Source organism: Telmatherina bonti, assembly GCF_933228915.1.
Source record: "Telmatherina bonti genome assembly, chromosome: 4".
Lineage (NCBI taxonomy): Eukaryota > Metazoa > Chordata > Actinopteri > Atheriniformes > Telmatherinidae > Telmatherina > Telmatherina bonti.
In genome coordinates, this window is record NC_136622.1 from 29178932 (window position 1) to 29204885 (window position 25954).

Below are 25954 nucleotides of genomic sequence, written 5' to 3' on the forward strand. Positions count from 1 at the left end.
TAAGAATTCCAAAGACACAAAGCACACAATTAAAAGTACATAAAATGTCATGTTTATTTAGTTTGAGTCATATTTCACTTAGCATTGTAAATCTATTTTCAAATAGAAAGCATTCTATACAGCATCAGGCAGGAAATGTCTCACTTGTTACACATCTTCTGTCTCTTTTGATCAATCGAGGGAAGAGGCGTGTTGGATCACGCTAGCACACTGTGGTAGTCTGGGGGATACATGGTTATAATAAGTGCAGTTATTGCAATACAAAGCAACCACCCCCCACCCCCAAAAATAAACAAACAAAATAGTGCAATTTTTTTTTCTTCTACTCACACAAAAAAGAGGAAGTCCAGATGGTCTAAGGCGTATATAATTTTTTCAACGTTAGGCTTCATATTGCATTCAGAATAAGACAGGAAAAGAAATGATAACCCTCATAAAAATTGTGCTTCATAAATCGAAAACCTCAATTGTTTTATCGGTTGCTAAATTGGTCCACTTCGATAAACAAATTCTGCCAAAATAGAAAGAGAGTAACTAATTGGTGAATAAGACATGCAGGGTTTTTTTTTTTTTTTTTAAATTCACTCATTCTTTTTCTCACTAATTTTAAAAAGAAAGAGAACAAATTAAAATAAAACATAGACTTGATCTGGAAGTATTTTTAGCGAGTGACTTTAAAAGTGCGTCAAAGAGCAATATCGTGGAACAGTGTCCTCAGAAACCCAGATGTGTGGTGAGAAACTCATCGTTAATAATCAAATTGTTAGTGGTGTGAGGAGTGAGTAGCCCCAAAGACAAGACTATCACTACAAGACAACGAGGAGTCAGAATCAATGCATTACTAAAATACTTAACCATAAAAGAAACAATCAGATTTCATGCAACACTTGCATAGATTTTTTTCTTTTCTTATATTTTTTTTCTTTTTTTCCAAATCATGCTGATTTTTTTCTTCTTCAAAATATACAGAACACTAGATAAATACCTGTGAGACATGGAAGCAGTAAACCAGTAAACACTGACCCTGTGTACGAACAGAGACCGCTCGCCGCTCGTCAGCATCACATCAAACCCGTCATCGGCTCATGGACTGGAAATGTTGCAGGAACAAAATTGACTTTATGTGATGGGTGCTACGAGTCCTTCAGGAGCCAGATGACTAAAACATCTGAGGCTCCGCCATTGTGGATAAAAAAAAAAAAAAAAATAGCTGCAGGACTGCGGTATACAAATATGATCCAATAATTGATCCTCAGGTTGGAAAGACCTGTTTTGGAATTGTGGATGCTACAATCAGTGACGTGCTACAATCAAATTACGGGGTGATCAGTTGGGTGAGACACACCGTGTGGTGCTGGAGGTGCAAAAAGGCATGCGAGCTTACATTCTGTGAAGACTTGATTGGAAGAGGAGCTGCAGCTAAGCAGCGTGTGCTTGACATATGTGAATGACTTGATGTAAACAAGCATTTTGGCAAACAATTCATCCCTTGAATAATACAAAACATTCCCTTCCTTGGTTGTGTTTACATTCTTTGTGCCCATTTATAGATATTCAGCAGTGTCAGAGTGACTGTGCAACAGCAAAGGCAAGTGATGCCCAGAACGTACTGCACTTTAGTTTACACTGACGCTCTACTGTAGCCTCACGCCAATTACTTCTGTTGTGACTAATCAGAGACAGTATGCATCTCCTAAATACCATTCAATGAACACATGGATTGCAACAAACAAGTCCATATAAGCAAATAAAGTAGCAATGAAAGAAAACCAGGTGCCCATTCAGTATATATACATTGCAATCAAATGCATTACTATTATCCATAAACTGGATTCAACACAGGACATTCCTACGTTAGTTTATTCACAAAGATCATTCACTTCCTGTTCAGCCGTGATGTGCAAATAGTTGAAAAATAATTATACATGCAATAGTAAAGATAGTTAAAAGTCTTGAGAGTTTTTAAGGCCAGTATATGAGACATCCTACGAGAGAGAGAAACCTTAGACAAAGCGGCTAAAGTTTGAGTTTGCGTACAGCCAGAAACCTTTCTGTTGCAGATGTGAGCAGGTCTGTTCACTTTGTACTGACTTCAGATAGGTCAGTGATATTGTCAGGTTACATACACTGCCAGTCATAAGTTTGGACACGGCTTCCCAGTATATTTAAGGGAAAAGCGTTTCCAAACTGTAAACTCAGAGTGTGGAGGGGGAATAAGATTTCTGGGTATCTGCTGCTGTTTGTGATTGACATTAAAAATTGGAGCTGAATTTTCGGAAAGGTTTGTTTTTATTTCACTTGTAAATGGTGTGTTTGGGACTGTGTGCCAGTTGAGGGGCTTTGGGGAAGGAGGGGCATGATGGTGACCTGGAGGCTGGGAGGGAGCCTTGTTTCAGTAGGTGTCTCGTGGCCAGTGGCGGCTCCGCTGGCGGTTGTTCCTCTGGTTGTGGCCTTGCTGAGTGTCGCGCTGGAGCAGCCTGTCCTGTGACTCGTGCCCATTAGCACTGTGGCCACTGCCTGTGTGCCCTCGGTGAGAGGGATATACGTCCCTGTAGGTGCGAGCATGGCAAGGGGAGGCGTACTCGTCCTCTTCCTCCTCTTCTTCCTCCTCCTCCTCTTCGTCCTCCTCAACCCCTCTCTGGCTTGGGCTCCCCCTGCGACCGCGAGACAGGGAGTCACTGGCCTCGTCAGATGGCATGAGGCTGTCCTGCTCCACGGGGGAGTGGGCCTCCTCGCCGGCCTCCTCCTCCTCCTCATCACCCTCCAAGCCCATGGCCTCACGAGGCTGCGCCTGGTTCTTGTTCTGGAGGATTTGAGTTGTCGAGAAAGATTTAAAACAAAAACTACATTTTTGACGAAGCTGCAGAATTTCAGACATGGCAACAAAGACTTCAGGAAGGACTGAAGTTAACTTTCAAGTTTGTCTGCAAGGATAATAACTGCTTTGTTATTTTAACCTTGTATACTACCCATTAATGTGACTGTTGGAGCTCCGCTTGTCATGCTAACTTTTCACTCTTCTCCACTTTACAGATGTGGAAATTAATAAATGCAGCTGGCACGGATTATGCCGATTGTAAATGCACATTTCCAGGATAAATAATAATTCTTGTTTACTTCTACACAGTCTTGTAAAAAATTGAAAGTTTGTCAATACACAAATTATATATTTTTATGCGAAGCAGCAGGAACATATTGTCTCAAGTTTGAAGAGTGCAGAGTTTGCATGATGCAAACCCATATTAGTCGCATTAATTGGAAATATAACATGTTAAAATAAACTGAGATTACCCTTTAAAAACAATGCTCACATGCCTTATTATGCATTGAATGAGTTACTTGTTGCTGCAGTTGTTCCTCCTCTGCATCATAGAGAGACAAAGCTGGAGATGCAGACATAAATAATTTCTTCAACAGAAAAATCAAAATTTAATTTTGGGTAAAGGGTATAGTAAAGCAGATGGGTTAGAGAGTAAAGCTTATATACTGTAAAAATCTTTTGACAATTTTTATTTAGTTTAAATATCCTCTAGCAGCTTCAATTGCTTCAGTTTTTTTTGTCACCGACACTACAGGTTACCTTGCTTAAGTTTTTGAAGCATCTGAATGTAAAAGATCAAAAAGACGCTACTTCGATCTAATCCTATCATTTAACCACTAATAAAAATAATCTAATCATATCTCTTGATTATTACTACTCTTTTATTAATTTTACAACCATTTTCTATGGCTAAATGTTTTTAAACTGACTTGGATGTTTTTCTTACCTCCACAAATCACACTGGACTGACACACAGACTTAGTTTTATCAAGTCTGTATGATTTGCTATGCAGAAGGAGAAGTACAGACTCTGCAATATGACATAACTGCAATCAGGAGGAACAATTACGTCAATCCATAACTCTTCAACCTGATTCATTTCTAAAAACAAACCTGAAAATGAAACAAACCTCTTAATTACATGTCAATCACATGGATTAAATGTCGGTCATGGTGTCAAACATTGAACTAATTAAAGAAGAACGTCGGCGTGCCAGTTCTCCTGGAACTGCGACAATGTCGACATAAAACACAAAAAACACAAAAACCCCTAATAACTGAAAAGATCACCACTCTCAAGCGAATTTTAAAACAGTTTTTATCAGCTTGGTAGTTTTTACCTTACCAGGCCTCAGGTTTCCTCAGGGTACCTTGTGACTGTGACTCTAACACAAGACTGGAGTCTCACTGGTAAATGGGCAACTGATACACATGGTCCATATTAACATGACACAATCTTCCACCACATCCTAAATGAGCTCTACTGGACTGAGATCTTCTGAATGTGGAGGCCATTGTGACTTGGAGGGGCATTATCCTGCTGCGAGTAGCCATCAGAGAATGATCCACTGTCAGCAGCAATACTCAGGTAAACTGAGGTGTTTAAACCATGCTTGTTTGGTACTAAGGGATCTAAAAGAAAAATCGAAAATACCACTTTTATCATTATATCAGCAGCAGCAGCCTGAACTGAATGTTGCAGTTTTCATCTTAAACCAGTCTGTCCATTCTACTCTCATCCCTGTTTTCTCTTTTCTGCAGGCCGGTTTCTGTAAACCCTAGAGATGGCCGTGCATGAAAATCTAAGTTGATCAGCAGTTTCTGAAATACCAAAATGCACCAACAACCATGCCACAATCGAAGTTAAATCCCCTCTCTTCTGTTCTGGTCTTATCCTTTTTTACTGTTAAAGGGTCAGGAACACAAGTGGATTAGGGAGACTGAGGAAAGCAAAGGGCTGCTTTGCGTTCGCTTCTGTTACTGTGCCAATTAAAACTTTTATAAAATTCATTTGCAAGTGTTGACCTTTTTTTTTTCCAGTTATTATAGACGTTAAAACACACATTACTTAAGAAACCAACCGGGAGCCTTTGTCAGCTGTAAAATCAGCCCTGACTAAAACCATGTAAGATTTTTGTCAACAGAGGCTGATCAGTGTGACTGATTTGTTCTCTTTTAGCTGTAAAGAAGTAAACAACATGGCACTCAAATACTAGCTGAGAAAAAGGAAAACCATGCAACCCGAATGCAGTTTAAACACAGTAGTCAGTGTTGAGGTAATGATCAGTGGTGGAAGTTACTTGTTATAATGCTAATAATTATAATCTTTTCACTGTGCCATATTTAACAGATGCTGCAAGTAATTTTATAAAGTCATAATTTCTTAATATATAATACAAAAAAATTCAATGGCATATTCAGCTGCTTGGTAGCACATGGCAACCTCGTCGAGTCAACAGACTGAAACCTTGTCTGCAAGTATTTTGATCATCATGTAACAAAATTCTTAAATCAAGCTGCTAAAATATATATATTTTTCTTTAAATCATCTTAAACAACTCATAAATAAGGATGCTTTCCACAGATTGGGATTTGCTTGTGAGCAATTATTTTAGATTTGTGAGAAAATAACTTTGTTATACTGAACCAAAACTGCTTTACTGGATAGTGGAGTTATAATTAAACTGTTTTCAAGCACTGCTGCTATCTAATGCTTCTAAAGTTATATATGACACTATATGTACTGCACTTCAGCATCTGTCAATGCTTTCAGTCAACAGTGCCTGATTTGTCATCTAGCAAATCATCTGATCTATTTTTCTTACAAACCCTGATTCTAATTCAGTCGGGACATAAAATGTAAATAAAAACAGAATAAACTGATCTGCAAATCCATTTTGACTGATATTACATTGAATAGACCACAAAGACGAAATATTTAATGTCATAACAGATCAACTTGATTGTTTTTCCTTGAAATGTTCATTCATTCATCCTCAAAACATTGAGAGAATCTGAAATAAATCTCTGCATGAAAGCAGCACGGCTGAAAACCAGGACTGAGTGCCCGTGACCTTTGATCCCTCACTGCATTTAAAACAGACATAATTGTGTAAATGAAATCACCAGGAGGCCTTTCAGAAAACCTTTGTCCGTTAACACACTTTGTTGCTACATCTACAAGTTAAAACTCCTATCATGAAAAGCAAAACTTATATCTCAACAACTTCCAGAAACACCACCAGCTCTCTGGCCCCAAACTAATCTGAGATGGACGGACGCAAAGTGGAAAAGTGCGTTGTGGTCTTATGGGTCCACATTTCAAATTCTCTTTATAAAATCATGGACGTTGTGTCACTGGGGTCACAAAGGAAAAGAACAATATAGATTGTTATCAGTGCAAAGTTCAAAATCAAGCATTGGTGATGGTGTGTGTGGGAGTGTTAGTGCCCATGGCATGGGTAACTTGCACATCTGTATTTGCACCATAAACGCTGAAAGTTGCATGCAGGTTTTGGAGCAACACGTCACATCCAAGTGACGTCTTTTTCAGGGACGCCCCTGCTTATTTCAGCAAGACAATGCTAAAAGATTGTGGGTCCTAGACTGAACTGCCTGGAATCCAGACCTGTCTCCACTTGAAAATGTGTGGCACAGTCTGAAGCATGAAATATGACAACAGAGCCTGGACTGCTGAGCAACTTAAGATTTACATCAAGCAAGAATGGTAATAAATTACACCTACAAAGTTTCAACATTTAGTTTCCTCAACTCCCAAATGCTTTTTGAGTGTTCTTAAAAAGGAAAGGTGATGTAAGACAGTGATAAACTTTTTCTAACTTTTTAGGAACGTGCTGCATGCATCAAATTTTAAATGAGTGAATATAAAAAAAAGAACAAGTCTATCAGTTTAGGAGTTATATCTCGTCTTTGTAAATATAGGGTAACAAGGATTTGCAAAGCATTGTATTATGTTTTATTTGCGTTTTAGACAAGTCCCCGATGTTATAGAAACGGAGCTTGTACCTTATATTATTTATTCACTTACATAATTTAAATTTTTTCATATATGTTCTTTACTTTTTATGTAAAATCTTTAATCTAATTTTCCATATTTAATACTTTTTTACAATAAGCTCAAACCATCTAAAAACGCATTAGGTTTAGGTATCAATATGACAGTATGAAAGATGCGTAGCCATTTAAGTGGTATCATATCAGGGCATTTAAAATAACTTAAGTTTTACTTGTAATTTCTTTTGTTTAAAGTAGAAACAGACTGAAATAGATTTGAATCCTTCACATTGTGAAGAATTGTAAAAAAAATATTATACAGTATAAACTCAACTAACCAGTAGAAATCTGAAATTTAGCCAAAGAAGTCAGAGCTGTGCGTTGTTGTTATGCAGCAGGGTTTGTTAACATCTCATCATAGTCCTCAGTTTTCCATTAGTGTGTGTGAAAACCAGTGAAACGGCTGAATGGATGAACTTGTCAGACACTTCTTCACACAGAACGCCATAGATGTCTCAGCTTGTTGTTTTCACCTGGATTTTACAGCGTTTAGGCACTGATCATTTGCCTTTAAAATCAGCATCATTCAACTGCGCACCACTGTGAGCAGGGACAGCATTCACAAGGCATGCTTGGAAAAAGGTCAAAATCAATTAAAAAGAAAAAAAAAAAGACCAATCAACAGAAACATTTTACTACTTCACACAAGCATTTTTATCTAAATTATGGCAATAAATTAAAGACAGAATGTCACTGCTTTGTGAATTTTCTCCCAGAAAGCTTGTGGAGCAGTGATTCACCTGAAACCATGAAGTGAAATAAAGGAGTCAGGATGCAATAAAGGAAAAAAAACAAACAAACAAAAACACATTATATGATCTTTTCTGGGGCGAGCTCTCAGTGAATACAATGCGGTTCATTCACTGTCTCAGCCTCTGTGTTGTGTTCAGAAGTCAGGAGGAGTGGAAGAGGGGAGAGTGCAAATACATATCATATAAACCCCACTACTCACCCCATTTTGTAAGCGATCATTCAATTAATTCCTGTGTTTCAGAGAACTGCAAAAATGTTAAGCATGGATGAGTGAAAGGACAAACAGGACAACCGAAGACAAGTCAAAACACACCACTGTGTCTGAGATGGGAACAGCTGGTGAAAACAGGGACATACATTTGTAGACAAAACCATTTTCCTACTCAAGAATTCACACAGTATTAAAACCTGATTTTTGTGCTCTCCCATTCGTCAGACACACAAAGGGAAACTTACCTGTAGACTGGAGATAGCAGACGGTGGGGTCATCAGACTCTGATCCAGTAAGGGGTTAAGAGGAGTGTTTCCTGGGAGGTGTGTGGCACGCCAGTAAACCTCCAGGTATTCAGCCAAATGTTCACATGCATCTTCCAGCTGGTTCTCATCCAAAATGACATCAAACATATCCTACAAGTGAACAGTAAGAAAAAAACCTTTAAGTCTCGTTGACCTGTGAGGTCATTTGAGAAGCATCAAGCAGTGTTGAGTTGGGCAGTGTGCAAGTTCTCTGGTTTAAGCTTCTCAGATGCTATCAGTCCTCCTCGTTCCCTCTTCACATCTTACACTCTGACAGCAGTCACAAAACAATCAACAGATGAGCTGAAAGGATTCTTAGTTGCAGTCTTGGAGCTCTTTTTATGAGCAATCCCAGTTTAGCATGCTAGAAAAGACCAGAAGATGTAGATGGGACTGACTGAATATCATAAAATGTTAAATTAACATCTCGCATCTTTCAAACGATGATGATGCCATATGAAAAGCAAGTTATTAATGTCATCTTGTGGAGGAATTGAATGTGCAGATGACATTGATTTAATAGTTGCGACTTGTTTATAAGAAACAAAAACAAATTACTTGGTTAATGACAGGAAAGTTGTACAGCAGGTAAACCGAGTACCATCCACAGAGCTAATAGGGCTGTGATGATATGCTTTTGTCCCGATTCGATTCAATTCCGTTTTTTGTTTGGGTGCTGATTCGATTTAAATTGCGATTCTCACAATTCTTCAATATTGCTGATTTTTGTAGATCAAAAACAAAATAAATGTATAAAACTTTGTTTTGCTCGTCATTTTTCTTGATTTCAATGAGGAAAAAAACAACACAGTAGCCAGACCATCATTCTGCTGCTATAATGCCCAATAAGACAAGTTAAAGGATCAATAAACACATTAAAAATGACAAAAAAATTTTTTATAATAGACTATTTTTTTTAGTTGGAAAAAAATATATAGATTTTTTAACCAAAAAAAAAAATAAATCGATTTTAAAATTGTGAAGCAAAAAAAATCCCGATTTTCGATTTTTAGATTCGATTTTCCCACCCCTAATAGCTAAGTTTGTCCACAAGGGGATGTCTGTTAAAGGTCAAGGCATAGTTTTATGGGAAACACACAGGAAATACACCCTCCTCAGTGAATATGTGACTTGCCTTTGACTGAAAACCCAGAAAGATTTAGGAATACATGTGTGTATAAATGAAATGAATCAATCTAACAGCAGTAATGCAGGACAATATTAGGAAAACATGTGACATGCAACGTATTAATTCAATATTGTACTGACAAATATTACATGGTGCTAATGTCAGGTGTATAGCTGTGGTCTGCAAGTATCAAGCTGTGATGGCCGAGACTATCTAGTTTAGACAGTCCTGATTTATCCTCGCCCTGCGATGGACTGGTGAGCTGTCCAGGGTGTATCCTGCCTTTCGCCCAAAGACTACTGGGATAGGCTCCAGCTTCCCCGCAACCTTTCATTGGACTAAGCAGTTAGGATAATGAATGAATAATTTATCCTCATTTCAACATCTGTGCTTGTCCTGCTTCAAGTCAACTGTCTTTCCAATATAGTCAATGTACATTATGATACTGCAATAAATATCAATATACTGCGCTGTCCTACTTTTGATAGATGGTTTAATAATTTATGTCATCTTCAACAAAATGGTTGAAATGTATTTAGTTTCTGAAAATCCTCCAACAACACAGACATGCTTTTCCTCTTAAATGTTTGAAAATTTTTCAAAAAAGGAGCTTTAATCTTTTACATATTTATTCAGTTCAATTCAGCTTTATTTGTACAGCGCCACTTCACAACAATGTCATCGCAGGGCGCTTTACAGACACATCCGTTTGAGCCAATTCATAATCATAGCCTAGTTAAGGAAAACCAACAGATTGAGTTAAATCTAGACTTTGATCTGATCCATCTTGAGCATGCACGAAGTGACAGTATTAAAAAAAAAAAAAAAAAAAGAAATAACAGCACAATGAAGCACTCACAGGGGGACACTGAGAAAGTTTGTCTGAAGCCATCATTTGCACATTCAGGTGCTTGCTCTGAGACTTCCCCCTGGATTTTATCAGCCTCTGCAGCACCTGAGAAAAAGGAAAAGACTGTCATAGATCCGAAAGCAAGGGGTTGCATAAAGTCATATACATTAGTAAGACATACCTTGGGTGAGGAAACTTTAACATAGACTATGATGGGAGCGAGGGAGGTTTTGGCAAGCTGTGCAGGGTGGTTAATGGTGTCAGCGTCCAGAACCACCAGCTGCAGGGTTTTAGCGAGCTCAAATATCCTCTCAATCTCACTCTGAACCTCCGCTGCACACAGAAGACAAGTTTTCAGGGCGTTAAGAGCTTTCTAACTCAAAGTGCCGTTGTGTTTTCATGCTGGCATGAGAAATGTTACCAAGGCTAGAGCGGGTGTTGGATCTCTCCATTATGGGTCTTTTATTGAGGACAGATCTCTTGGCTAAAGACAGATCGGCAGTTACGCGGGTGATTGAGATTCTATAAAGAAAATAAATAAATAGAAACAATATGTAAAGATATACGGTATATATTCAAAGCCAGACTTTCAACAACTTCCAGGTTTGTCATATATTCTATTTTCACTAACCTTCCCTCAAATCTGTGTTTTAGGAAGTCAAAAAGAGCTTTCTGCATCATGTCTGTTACCTAAACGGAAAAAAAAAAAACATTTTGTTATTGATAAAACCTGCGAGAAAGAATGAGATAAACCACCCAAATTCAGACAAACATTTGTATACATAAGCCAAAGACTCACAGCTGTACTAAATTTATACAAAGCACAAATTGTGCGCATTTCTTAAAACACGCCTTCCTTTTGTCATCGTTGATGTGGATCAAATACAAAGTGATGAAAGTGGATTCGACTGTCCTGAAAATTGAAACATTATTGCTGCGCAGCCCCAACTTATCCTTGCATGTTAGAAGTTTTACTTTGCCACTTCAGAAAAAATATTCAGATTATCAATATTCTGTTTTCAGCATTAAGTTTTGGTTTCTTTCAATGTTTAACTCTATATAAATGTCAGATCCTGTACATCACAGACAATTTGAGTATATGACCATAAGGGTTCCTGTGTTACCTGTGGCAACAGCATCTAATGACATGAAGACTCACCTCTGTGGCTGTCTCTGATTTGAGTTTAATCAAACTGAAAATGCTCACACTGTTCTAATGTCTGGACTTAAAAAACAAACAAGCTAAAAAAAAAAAGACACTTGGCCAATAAAACTGAATCAGATTTAAATAGAAATTATATTTGAAGTAGAGCAGCATTAGATTTAGAAGTCGTTCTATCAACTGGAGGGGAAATTAGGAAAGGCTCACCTCATAGCCCTTCAGAGATGGTCCCACGAGGACCACCGGCCTCATAGAGGGCACCACATCATATGGAGGGACATGCTCCTGCCAGAAATAGGGGAGGACGACAGGAACAGATGGAACAGTGGGTAATATGTCATGGTGTTTGGATTTATCTGTGGTATCAAGATAAACCAGTTCAAATCAATCTTGTTTCTTTGTGCAATCATGAAAAGGTGATCAGAAAACCAGCAAGGACAACCAGGCCTGAATTTTATGACAAACTCTCATGTTTACCAGTATTTTACAGTGTACTAAAATTCCTGGTTATCTGGTAAAATACGCACCAACTGCAAATTTCTTCACTTATATTCCCAGGTAGTTACTAACGCCAGGTGTAAAATATATCATAATTAAAGGTAATAAAACCTTTTACATTTACAATCTATTACGACACTATTTAAATGTGTATTTCAAAGCTGTAAAACAGCTGATGGAATCACATTAATGAAATGACTTTCACGATTTTTCTATAAATACAGAAACCTTAATGAACATCCTCTATCATCACAAAGTAAGAAAACATACCTGTTTTTGCTTCTGTTTAGCTTGTGAAAACAAAACATGACAATAAGTGAAAGAAAAATGGTGGAAAGACAGTAGAGCAGAGGCCGATTTCAGTTTCAGCCTCAGAAACAGGTTTGTAGTACTTACATTCACCTGCAGATGGCGGTGTGGTCCTCCAACTCCCTGTCACCATGTCACCCAAGCTGGAGGAGTTACCTCCTGTTTTCCTGCAGCAACAGCGACACACCACATTATCACCCTCACTCTGTAGAAACAAATCCTGCGAGAAGCAGTCTTTCCACGTGTTTGAACATATTTTCCGACCTCTGTTTCTGCTCCTGTTTGAGTCTCATCGCTTCCAGTCGAAGAGGACTGGGGATGAAGGTGATGTCTGCTCCCTCTTTTACTAACCGGCCGATCCACCAGTCATTGTTGTACTTCTGTTGAATTCAATACAACAGCGGCAGAGAATCACATATATGTGTCGTGTTTGATGTAATGGAGAGCGTTGATCATCACCAAAGGAATGAAACAGCTCACTTCTTTGATGTGCAGGAAATCTTTGGCATCAAAATTGACTGCAGCTCCTTGGACAGGACAGTCCTCATCCAGAGCTCCACAGTAACTCACATTTGTCTTTACTGCAAAGGCTACAGGTTTGGACTGTAGAACAAAAGCACAAGTCAGCGATGGGAAATAAACACAGACGTACATCCACCAGAGTTTAGGCAAGAGTTATAGAATTGGAGATCCATGACTTCACTTGAATTTCTGCATGTTAGGTTTATCGTCCAGCTCCAAATCTAAAATTTTTGATTAAGGAACAAATTCACTTGTTTTCCGAACAGTACAAGCGCTCTGAGTCAATCTGGTCGCAGCATGGTAGGAAAAGATTCAGCATAATGCTGCGACCAGATGCCAAAAAAAATCAAAACGTGTCTTACATCACAAAAGTAGAGACTAACATCCAGCTTTGTTCGGCACTTAAAGCCACAAAAAGAGGCTGATGTTCTTGTTGATGTTCACCACTCAGCTATGGCTGGTGAAGTAATTTATTTATATATTGTGTATATTGATGAACGTATTAATTTAAATGTTTCATTTTTAGCCAAAAGGCCACTTTACAGCTGTAATCCCTGTCAGCTCAGATACAAACAACACACTGTCAAAACACTGCAAAGCAAAAGCAGATTCACAAAACAAGTACAATAAAATTATGTTACTGTTATTTAGATAGATGAAGGTGGTCTTTTTGACTACAGAAGATGGACATTGGATAAATATTTAGCCAATATTGATGTTTACGTCCACTTTTACTTCAAATGTTAACATAAAGTAATGGTCCGTTAACTTATTTAAGTCTTGAGAAATTCATTTGTTAATTAAATATTTAAACACATGTTTGGGTACTACATATGGGAGTAGGCTACAAAGAGATAAGTACCTCCCCATCTTAGCTAAGGTCGCTCAGTCTAAAGCTATCCCTGTTGGACATGAAGCTCAGACTGTCACAGAGACAAAGAATTGAATGCAGATTAACCAGAGTTAAATTAATCTCCTGGGTCAGAGGTTCATCAGATTATCATCCTGTTGTTTCCAAAGAAAGGTTTTTCTCCTGTATTAGCTGATAACAGCACAGCTGATGGGTCTAAGTTTTGCAAGTTAAACATTAACTGAATTGAAAATCATGTTTATTTTCAGATTTCAACACACACACACAAAAAAAAAAACTACTCAGGAAGCCAGGAATACTTTTGGAGCAGAACAAGACATACTGTATCTCTGCATTGTTTACCTTAGCTCTGTCAAGCTGCTGTTGTGCTTGGCGTTCGGCTTCACGCCGATACGCCTCGCGGTCCTCCTCGGCTGACAGGTCTGAATCCGATGGTCTACTGGTATACGAATCAGCTGACCCCTGCAAGGACAGAGTCTTATCATGTATGCTGATGTGGCTATATATATATATATATATATATATATATATATATATATATATCTTAAGCATGTTACTGTGAGAGACAGGCTTGTGGTTTCTGTTTCAGTATGGTTTCATCTATTTTTCTGTTCTGCAGTGTTTGCATGCAGGTGTGCATGCAAATATGCGTCTGCATCCATGACCAAACTCATGTGTGAGCCTGTGTGGATCTACAAAACAATGCGTTGCTCTCCCACACCAGCCATCTTCTGACAAACCAAATATAGCACAAAGGAGGCAACTGCTTCCTCTTCTCTCCAGCTTGGCCCCAATCCATTCCAGCATCCCCCACAGTGCAGCACATATACATCCTATATTCCCCTGTTTATTCTCCAAGGACATCTCCTCATTAGTAAAATATATGCTGGCTATAATTTTTCAAAGTAAGCAGTTTAAGGACACATCCCAGGGATGGCTTGCACATTAGGCAGAAAGCAAGAGATAAAGCAAACAGAGGCATTTTACACAAAAAAAAGGTGCTTTTTATTCACAATGTGTAAACTGCCACCATTTCCCTAAATCTGTGTTATGTGTTCTGAATCTGAAACAGTGAATCTTTCAGAAACAACTAGCTGCTCAAAAGAAAAGTAATCAAGAACAGTCTCAGTTGTTTGAATGTTTTTCGAGTAAAAATACAACATTCACTCCTGATAGTGACTTTTAAGGTTTCCCACCTTTTCTTAAGGAGCAAAAGAAATAATTTAGTTTCAGAGCTGTAAAAACAAAAACCTTACAGCTTATTTACAGCAATGAAATTAAATGCTGCAGATGAAGCTCACATATAAAACATTATGTATTGAAATATAGAGACTATTCTAAATAACAATTTCTAAAGATAAAAACATGAAATGGAAAGAAAAGAGGAAGTTTTATAGATGCAGTTTGAGTATCGATGTGTGAGAAAGTTCTCATATATCTGATCTGGGTTCTCTGAACAAGGCCGGGTCCTGAATCTGTCAGTAAGGAGAAATGCTAAACAGAGTGGGATGAGGCAAGTTTGAGAAAACACTAATTTCACAACAAAAGGTACAATGGAAATACTCTGATGAGCTCACAAGTTTAACACACTAAAAATACAAACCACATCCTTGTAAATAAAGCAACATATGAAACACAAAATCATATTGGAACATTTCCATTGTGATTTGCTTCTCTTCCAGAGTGCAGCGACTCCCTGGTCATCCATCTTGTCAACATAAACAAACGGATCCTCAGGAGGACCAATTAGCCAGAACACAACAAAACGAAGTTCAGGCACAAAATACACAAAGAAGCTTCCCAACACAAAGAACAACCACCACCTTTTGCTTTTTCCTGCGATTCAGGATGCATGTAATCAAGAATAAATAAACATTACCACTCCAAGCAAACACCTCTCCTGTCTTTTTTTTGGTGTGGAGTCTATGTTAGATAACTACATCTGATTCCTCGCACTCACAAGCTCTGCAAGGCAACACTGCACCAGAGCCAGAGCAGCGCTGACATAGAAAAGAAGGGTGAGGAAGAACAGGTGGAAATAGAAGGAGAGGGAGAGATAGGGGTTGGGGGGTATTGACAAGAGACACAAAGAGGAGAGGGATGTTTATGTTGAACCGATGGATGAGGTGATAGAGGTTTATATGTCAATAAACTGAGACTGCCTCAACAGGAAGATGAGAATGGACTAGAAAAAGAAGACGCTGCGAAGGATTGTAGTGTGACCTATATGACTATAAACCAAACACTACACGAGATACACACACAGCAGAGAGAATAGCATAACTGGCTGATCAAGAGGACAGCGCTAGACCCCGATAAAGATACGCACATAAATTTTCTTACAGTCTTCACTGGGAATACTCCCCAACCCTTACACACATAGAAGCAGAATACACACGGTGGTAGGCGCAGAGTAAAAACGTTACATTAAATGATGGTTTAAAAAAATAAACAGACGGCGAATGCAGAGCGTCCTTTGTGTTTGTACATGACACTGCACCTCTCCCATGTTGTTTCCAGCCTGGCCACCTGTTCAGCGCTACAAAAACCTCTGTTACCACTGGCATAAGAGGAGCGCTAGCAGGAGTTTATATAGGAGAGACTCAGCTGCATTGCAGAGTACAACAATGAGAGTACCGGTACCTCATCATCATCTTTTTTTTGAGGATGCCTTGTTTCTTTTGTTGTTGTTTTTTTTCCCTCCAACTAATGTCCCCAGTCTACTAGCTAAATTTAACTTTGTTCCTTCCTACTCTGCTTCTGTGATTATTTTTCACACACTGCAACACTGATGGTCTAAACTCCAAAGGGAGGTGCCCAAGGGAGAAGTGTGTCATCCAGTTAGTTGGGTCCTAAGAGGCCAAGTCATCCTACAGTCTACCAACTGAGGACTTCAACATTAATTCAATTAGGATTTGTCAGAAAATCCAATTATTTTTTTTCCTTTGGAGAGGACCTGCAGATGTGTTTAATATTGGTGCTATTAAACAGTTATGAGTTAACATGAACACGGCACTAATACAACAACGAGATGTTGTTTAAGCTCTTCTGACCAGTCACCATGTCACCAGTCCATGCTGTCTGAGCAGTTGGCATTTTGCCATTTGATTAGTTATTTGTAGACAAAGGTTAAGACAGTTGGATGGCAGTGGCATGGAAGTCAGAAGGTTCCTGATAGGTTTCAGTCCTACCTGTGGTCCTGACTTAGATAAAGATGGAAAATAAATGGAGAGACAAAGAGAGGAGAGTTTCTGCTTGAAAAACCAAAAGATGAGCAGTGAGAGGTCCGATATGTTCAGTGTAGCTGCAGAGTTAGGTAATAACTCTGTGAGCTCATCACTTTGAGCAACTCCTGTAAAAAACTGAGTCATTTTATGCACTATTATTATAAAAATGTGAAGCCACTTCTTGCTAAAGTAGCACTTTCTGACCTTAAAAATGTGTGTTTCTGACTTGTACATTCACGGAGCCGTCACTGCCCAGCAGTGTCTGGAGGCTGAAAAAAACCTGACAACACAGCTCTGTGTTCCAGCCTGGAGCGTCACTCTAAAGTTGAGTTTCACTTTCCACACCATGTCACACACCAGCAACTGCATATCAACACACTATCATTAGAAACCAAAGCTGTTTTTTTTTTAATTTAAAAAAAAAAAAAAAAAAAAAAAAAGAGGACAGACTAAGAAATTAGTAAAGATTTAACAGGACTTCCTTTACAAACTGGAGAAAGCTCAGAAATCAGGCAGGATACAAGATGGCGAATTAGACGTTAGGGGACGCTTCACTAAGAAAATTTGCCAAAGTTTAGTTGTTGTCCTTTAAAGGTGGAGTATGTAAGATTTTCAATATCTTAAAAAAATTAACTAATAAAATAATTAGTTCTTTTAACATGTAGGTTCCAGTCTGTCCATTTTTGATGCATTATTATATTACAAGTTTAATTAATAACAAAAAGCACTTTTTTTTACTGGTAGGCAAACATTTAAGAAGAGTCTTTGTCATTAATTAAACTTGCAATTTAATAACATATCAAATATGGACAGACTGGAACCTACATGTTTTAAAAAACTATCTAATTATGATTGTAGTTATATTTTTAGTGAAACTTTTTTGAAAATATAAAAAATCTTACATACTCTACCTTTAAGGTATTCATTCATTCCTTCATTTCTGAACCACTTAGTCTGGTTAAGGGTCATGGGGAAGCTGGAACCTACCCCAGCAATCATGGCAGGGTAAACCCTGGACAGGTCACCCAGTCTTTAGGTATATGATATGGAAATATATTAAAATTACACATGGAATGTGTCGAGTTAACAAACCTACAAAGTTTACAGTCAAACATAAATACAACATTGTATAACCAGCAACAATGTCAAATTAGACACCAGCATCTTTTCAGGTATGATCCACTTACTGATGAAACTCTTTTCATTCCCACTGACTCCAGTAAAGTAGGACATTTTCCACTACCATCACCTGAAGCAGGTGCACAGCTCGACAACGCCATGCTCCCACCATGCTTGTCAGACTGGTTACTTACCTAACTGGGAAACGGTTGTTTAATGTAGCAAACCCATACGCATCACTGTTTCTAGCATCTGTACGGCACCAGTCAGAAAAGTCAACGTACACATGCTCACCTCTAATACATAACAGCTACGTTTCCATGGACAATTATTTCATCTACCCGACTGGCATCAATCTAATCAGAGATTCCAGCACACATGTTTACATGGACACTACATAAAGTGATCCGATCAGTTGTATTGACGTACTGGACAGATTTACCTCAATTTTCACATGTGCAATACCTACTAGTTTAAAAGAAGAAGAGTTTTTTCTTATTTTTAATTTGAAGGCTTGGACCTTCAAAATGCTCAATAATCTTTAACTCTTTCAGTTTCTACGTCACGTAACCCCCTTGTTGTTCAAGCATGCACAGAAACAACATACACCACAGACAACGTGTGCATGCATGGTTATTTTTTCCTGATGAACTGATCATAAAAAGGTTTAAACCATCTCTCTTGATCGGATTGAAAATTCTTTCCAATTGAGGCAGATCGGATCAATTTGCATGTTTACGTCATGCATTTTTATTCTGAAATATACTGACAGAAACATGACACTGTAGAATAAAGATTAAATTAATTACCAGCACGTGATTGCTGTTATTTTTATAATGAAATATTAAATCTATTTGATTAACAACACAGTAAACACTGATGTCTCTATCAGAAACATGTTTTTATACATCACTCACCACCACCGCCACCGTTTACAACACTTCTAGCCAGCCTGTGCACTGGTGAGCGGTCATTCCTCAATATAGCCACTTAGCTTGATGAAGTGTCAGATTAAATAAGTCTGAACTTATGTAAACAAGCATCAACATGAGGAACCCCTGACATGTACCTTTTACAGTAGTATCCATGTTTAACATGCATCTAATGTCAATTTGCTAAGAAATATGCAAATTGTTAAAAGCAAACTTTTAGCAACTGCCATTCTCATCATCTTTGCATGTTAGCATGCTACCCACTATAAACTTTAGTAGTTCTTTTATCACAAACCTAAGTATTCAACTACTAAAATGTCAGGCCTGATTATGGTATCAAATTACATTTTCAAATATCAATTAATGTAAGAAGGTTCTTTAATAGCTGGCCGATACATTAAATAGTTCTTGAAAATCAACAGACTGGTATTTCTTTCTGAAGACGCAATGCTAGCACTGGGACAACTGGCAACTGGACGGCAGTAAAACCAGAGAAAACCACAAAAACCACAGTAAAACCACAAAAAGCTGCATTCCTTTCCATGTTGTTGGCATTAATATCAAATTTTAATGATATTCTTAAATGCTTCAAGAAAACTCTCAGAGTTTTCCCCTCAGAGTAAAAACCAAACACTTTTTTTTCCCCAAAGAAAAACACACAACAAAAACTACAAGCTCTGGCAAATAGAAAATCCACAAATCAAATATTTAATTTCAAGAAGTGTTTTTAGAACTGAAGTCGCAATTCAACAGCAGCAACTTGTACATCCAGCGTTCACTAAAACACGATGCAATAAATCACTTTGTTTTTACATCCATATCAGTATTACTGCATGTCAAATGGATCAATCCTAAAAGTGAAGAACCGAGAAGAGAGCACACGGACTGATGGAAACTAAAATGTTGCACGTGCAGGAATGAGGGAAACAAAGGCCCTGCTAAGGAGGAAGAGCAGGTGAAGGAAGAGGACAAAGGAAAACTGAGAGGTGAAGCTCCTCCAGAATGATAGAAATGCTGTAGAAACATGACAGAAACCGGATGGAAGAAGTAACAAACAGGGAGAAGAGAGTCTTTTGTACTTACTCATTTAATGTGGCGATGGTGCCGCTGCCGATCCCTCCCTCTCCTTATACTACATGCTGAATGCAGACAGACTGCACTGTGTCCCATCTCCTAACAAGGGACAACCTGCACTGGAGCAGATGCCGGCTACACCTTCTTTTTTACTCTTACCCCACCTCATCACATCACAACAACCAACGCGGCATTTACGTCACTTGATCAAACCACCTCTTTCAGTTTGCATCACTCACTTATTGCCCTTTAAAGTCCAAATCAACACGCAGCAGCTGAGAAGAAACAGATGAAACCGCTGTTATAGTCATGCCCTCCCCCAAGATTTCTCCTCCTGATCCAAAGCCTCATGTCCTACATATAATACATACATCCATACTGTATCCTGCTGCAGAAATGAGTCATACTCCACTGCTCCTCCATAGTCACCCCACCCCTATCACAGGCAAGAAACTATCTGCTCCGTTTGTGAATTTTACTCCCCCCTGCATGAAACACTTTGTCACATCACCAATGGGAGCTGGAGGAGGCGGGGTGCCTGTTGTGCATGCGGAGAGAAGGTAATGATTGAAAAGAAAGTAAAGGTGCTTGCGTGAACGCTGAACCCACACATCATCACATTGCCCAAGGCCTTCAAAATGAGCATCATGAATATTTTAAACCACACAATATTCTCTGGGAATCTGGATTTTGTCATTAAGGCCCCCCGATCAGGATAACAAATGTCCCTCTCTGAAGAAGATGTCTGCTCAGCCTTTTTTTTTTTTTTCTCTCTTCAGTAGCACCTCACTGTTACTCTGCTCCACATTCCCCTTACATCTCAGTGTTGTGGATGAAATGGAAGCATTTATTTCATTGGGTTTAAATCGAGACACAGAAGTATCTCCTGTACTGGTTTATACGTTTAAGCACGTGGCTTTATAATATTTACTTTCTATGAAATAAAAACAAACAAACTAATGAGCTCTTTCCTGTGTCAGAGCAAAAACTGCTGCTTCTAATTCACTTTGTCTCACGTTGCTGAACTGAAATCTGGGTCCAGAATCTTTGCAATTCCCCGCAACCCTCAACTGGACCATGAAGTTAAGTAAATGAATGAATGAATGATTCTTGGCTAGCGTAGCTTGTGAGTAATTTGTTATCTGTTCAGTCTACTGTGCTTTAAATGTACCAAATATAACGGTTTATTTATGACTACCTAATATTGGCCAGCTACAGTTTGTCTTACAGTATTGAGAAGTCAGTGAAGTCTTACAATTCGCATGCCAGGAAAGAGAAACATATACAGTACAGTGCTACATTAAACAAAATCCAAACAATTTTGTTTGAAATGATAATGAATGAAAAAATAAGTAATCATAATATTCTAATTATCAGAACAGATTTCTAAATCCAGTTGCATGACTTTTAAAGAGTCATAACCTGGTCTTTTCATGTCTCCACTGTCCTCTTAGTGAAACTTATTAAACCAGAAAAACATTTTAAAAGTGATTGTTTCGACCACAAAACTTTTCTCGTGAGATTTCATGCGAGATTTCATAAAACACAAATGTTAGTTTAAATAATGTTGATGATTTAACATTATTCCAACGCGGATTGATCGCTGGAATTCCAGCACTGGAAGTGGGGGCGGGCGCAGTATGTCCAATGCTAAAAACAGCAGCTAGTGATAGCAGCTAACTGACAGCAGCAGCTTTCTAAATTCAACCATTTATGTTTAAACCCGACTGAGCTCGAGAGAGAAGATACCGAGATGGTGCAAGAAGCACGTTTAAAACGAACTGTCTCTGAATGGTAAAGTCGTCATTTTAATGTCTGCTCACCTTCCATGTAAAGTCAGAAAGCATGTTGACAATGAGGCATGTCGTTCATGTTAATACATCTCAATTTTATTCCGGTGTTGGTTTTCGCAACCGAGTAGTGGACATGGGACCGCTGTTTCCACATCTTCTCACAGATAACTGACTGAGGCAGGCCCAGCAGGTGTTTTTAGGCCTAGAACAGAGGTGGGTTTATGCAATTAGCTCCCCGGGATGACAAAATCCTGGGGGCAAATTAAAAAAAAACGCATTTGCGAGACTTCAATCTTGTGGACAGTTTTGCTGCAAACAAAGCGCCCAGAAGGGAAAACTCGACCGTCTTCAAAAGAAAGGCTTTCGGGGATGGTCACACTTCCGGTCAACACCAATACACACGTTTTAACTTGAAAAAGTGCAATTTCAGGGTGATGACTCCTTTAAAGATGCATTACTTAGCTTTCCCGCCGTTATCAGCTTGTTTAATACCATCGTGACATCTATAATGTGCATTTCTGAAGCTGTCGCTGCCCAGCGGCATCCTGAAGCTGAGAAACTGTACTGTATGACTGTTTCATCCGGGATGGCGCATGATGTGGCTACTTAGCTTTTAACCGCCGCATCACATAAACGGATATAAACCCGCCAGGCGTTTTCGATGCGCAGCGTGGCTGATTAAGAGAATAAACTCAAGAAGACATTATGAGAGGAAGAGAAGAAAAGAAAGAGACAAAACAAAAAATAAGACAAGAGTCAAGATAAGACTGTTTACTGGCTGGAGAGAGGTAACAGTTCAGGTCGAGTGCACGATGGATGCTGAATTGGCCATTAATGAGGACACATCACTGAGAAAATGGCAAAATATCTGTAGTGCTTCTTTAAAATAAATCATGTGTTCTTCATTTTAGCACCTGCATTACATAGACTTTTGGATTTATATTGCTAAATACATGGGCTGTAGCACAATTCTGTGACTGAGGGAAGATGGACAATTACTACAACAAACATAAGTAAAATATTCACAACATAAGTCTAACATGTAGTCAGTCATATCAGTGTCTACATTTCGTCACAACATCTCAACAAGTTGCTTATTAAGACCAAAAATGTACCAGCACATGGTACAGATCTAGCTTTCTAAATCAGCTCTAAAAAAGGATAATGTAGAAGTATGTTACATAGATCTGCAGGGTCAAACAGAATCTGATAATTTCCGTCATTACACCACGTCTTTTCGTTTCTTTTGTTTTTTTTTTTTTCCCTTTCTTGTCAGGGTGATATTCTTCCCAACTCTTGACTTGCCCTCTTTGATGCTCTGAATCTCATAAATCTCTGGGATCTAGTGATTTGGGGGTGAGCTCTCCATGCATACTTTATCTATAGCCAGGTAAAACCTCTCGACTCCTCACAACCTGATTTCTGAGGAGATCAATTCGTCTTCTGAAGGCCTGAAACTACAAGCAGCTTGGCTTCACGCTGACACCCAGACTGAATCAAACATATCCTCAGAAACATGGAAAATTTAATCTGCCAAGACTATCATCAAATCACCTAATCTGGATGAAATAGTATAACCTATTACAGCTGCATAGACAACTTGAGAATACTCCCTTAAATAACACCAAATCTCTACACATACTTGACCTGAAAACATTAATTAAAAAAACCCAAAAAAAACTGATGAGATTTTGGCGTATCATTCCTTTATGTCATTTTGCTGCCCTCTGCTGGGCTGGACAGGGATAAGAAAAAAAACACCAACTCAAGAGACTTGTGGATGAAAAGGAGTCAAAAGATTCATGAATTTGAAACTGTGATGAAAAACATAGAACCAGTGATGTATTTTTGACAATACGTAGTCACTGAAAAACATAAAAATGCAACATAAAGATTAATGCAAACAAAACACTAGAAACATTTGCTGAGATGGAATACTTGAAGCTCTCAGAACTCAACATGACCTACATTTTTCTTAGAAGACACACTTCTTCCCTCCCACTAACGCTGAGTGTTTGCTAATCAGCCACAGACAGCGCCAAGCATCGAAGTATTCATGCATAAAAGAGCTATTACCTGCCGTTTGATAAAGCTGGATGTTGTGTCAGAAGACGTGCTGCCATCCGAGCGTTTGAAGCGACTTTTGCGTTTAGGCAACTTCCTGGGCAGCTGAAAGGAAAGGGACATACAGATTAAAAGCAAATGGGTAGAGGATGGGAATGGTCTGGTGGTAATAGATAACCCATTTGTGCACTGAGCACATCATTCACTTTTCATGTCTCTGCTCCATTTTCCATGTTGAAACTTATGACAGCATTGGCATCATGAATTTTTATTTGTCATCTCTCTCCGCAAGGTCTCTCAGGTCTTTTTCTTTCCACTGCTGCTTGCTGCCCCGTCCAGGATGAAGGAGTGAATCAGTCAAGATTGGATGCAAAGTTTCCTTAGCTAGGCTAATATTTATGGTGACTTAGCTATAAAACCTGTTTAGATGACAACGGACGGTCATGATATGATATTATGTGTTTCTCCTTCATTCTGGTTTCCTGTTTTGGTTTGTAGTTTTCCTTGTTTAGTTCTCTCATGTCTAGGTTCCTGTTCATTAGTTCACCTGGTTTGTTTTTCTGATTTGTTTCACCTGTGTGTCCTTTCTTCTTCTGTGTATTTATACCCCTTGGTTTGCATTGTCAGTTGCTGGTTTATTTTGTTAGTTCTGCCCTCACTTTTGTTCATGGAATTAAAATCATGTATGATTTCTGCATCCTGGCTTACAGTCTCCTGCATTTGGGTCCTCATCTCCACATCAATCGTGACATGGACTAGTTTGAGTATTTTTTTTGTCTAAGGTGCCCTGATGACATTGTGAATTGGCACCAAACAAATAAAGCTGATTTGAAATTAACTTTTTATTTAAAAAAAAACAAACAAAAAAAAAACACTTAGCAAACTAAAAATAAAAGTGCTCTTTTGCACCAAATAATACCTAATAATAAGGAGCAATGTAAAAGAAGAGCACATAATTTATCTATCTAAAAAGATAAACTTATCTAATAAGATAAAAACAGTAATAAAGTTACTGGAAAATGAGAAAAAGAGTGGTAAAAGAATTAAAACTTCTCAGACTGTTGTGAAAATTTGTTACATAACTAAGAAATGAAAGAAAAATACTTAAAACAGGTATAACAACCCAAATAAGAAGAATGGGGGGAAAAAAAGAAAAAAAAAAAGAGTGTGAGCAAATTCTGAAATTAAAAAGAGGAAAAATGGATTCAAGTGACCAGAAATCAATGAAAAAAAGAAAAACAAACCATTGCACTAAAGCAAGCAAAATTACTTTATCATCTGTACGAGACACAACTGACAACAAACAATAACTACAGTTTGTTGACCCGTGATGTCGTTTCAAGTCTGGATGTCTTAATGCTTGACCAAACAAGTGGGCATATATACACATATATATATATACACACATATATATATATACACATGTACACACATATATATATATACACATGTACACACACACACACATACATATATAATATAATACATATATAATATAATATATATATATATATATATATATATATATATATATATATATATATATATTCAGCTGCCCATCAAATTTTCAATCTGTCTGTTTTAACACAATCAGCTGTAAGTTTGCCAAAATCCCCTGCGTTTTAAGATGCATTTACGCAACTAGACGTGACGGTTTCAGCGGTAACGCAGAAATCTCTTTCTGACAGAAAAACATTGGATTCAGGCCACAGGTGAGTCAGTCGAGATGGGCATATTAACAAGAAAAAAACAAAAGCAGAAATCACGTCCCATGATGTTGCTGGTGTGTGCGGGTCCCCCCCCCCACCATGAGAGTGGCAGGGTGATTGTACTGAAATAAATAATAAAACATCCATTCAAAGGCCTGAACGGACTAAAAACAGCAGATCTATAAAGATCTAAGAGAGGTAATCACCTCTTTTACATCTTTATTGAAGCAAGGCTGTAAGATGATGGCTAATTGAGTGATCCATTGACTCAAACATCAAGCTGCAGTTCCAATGAAGGCGGGGGTGAGGAGCGGAGAAAAGTATGTAGCTGCCAAAACGCGACGCCTCCACCGAAACAACAAGTAGCATATGAGACCATAGCGAACCGATACCAAACACTTCGCTCGGTGAAAGCAGACCTACAGGTACGAGACATGGGAATAAAATTACCTGAAAATAATGAGACTGGGAGCCGGTTTCCACAGCAGACAGAGGATCTACGGGTGATTTGGACATTTTGACTTGCACCAT

At 38.4% G+C, this 25954-nt stretch overlaps 1 protein-coding gene across 1 annotated transcript; it reads right to left on the reverse strand.

The window, feature by feature from the left end:
* Positions 1–2392: 2392 nt before the first annotated feature.
* On the reverse strand, positions 2393–25954 carry cacnb3a (calcium channel, voltage-dependent, beta 3a; the record flags this gene model as incomplete). The annotated part of the gene is made up of 14 exons (XM_079239145.1): positions 2393–2803; positions 8105–8275; positions 10153–10248; positions 10325–10476; positions 10565–10665; positions 10775–10833; positions 11513–11590; positions 12074–12093; positions 12200–12279; positions 12377–12492; positions 12593–12715; positions 13848–13967; positions 23727–23819; positions 25874–25954. 14 exons carry the CDS (start codon positions 25952–25954, stop codon positions 2393–2395), a joined length of 1701 nt encoding a protein of 566 aa, XP_079095271.1.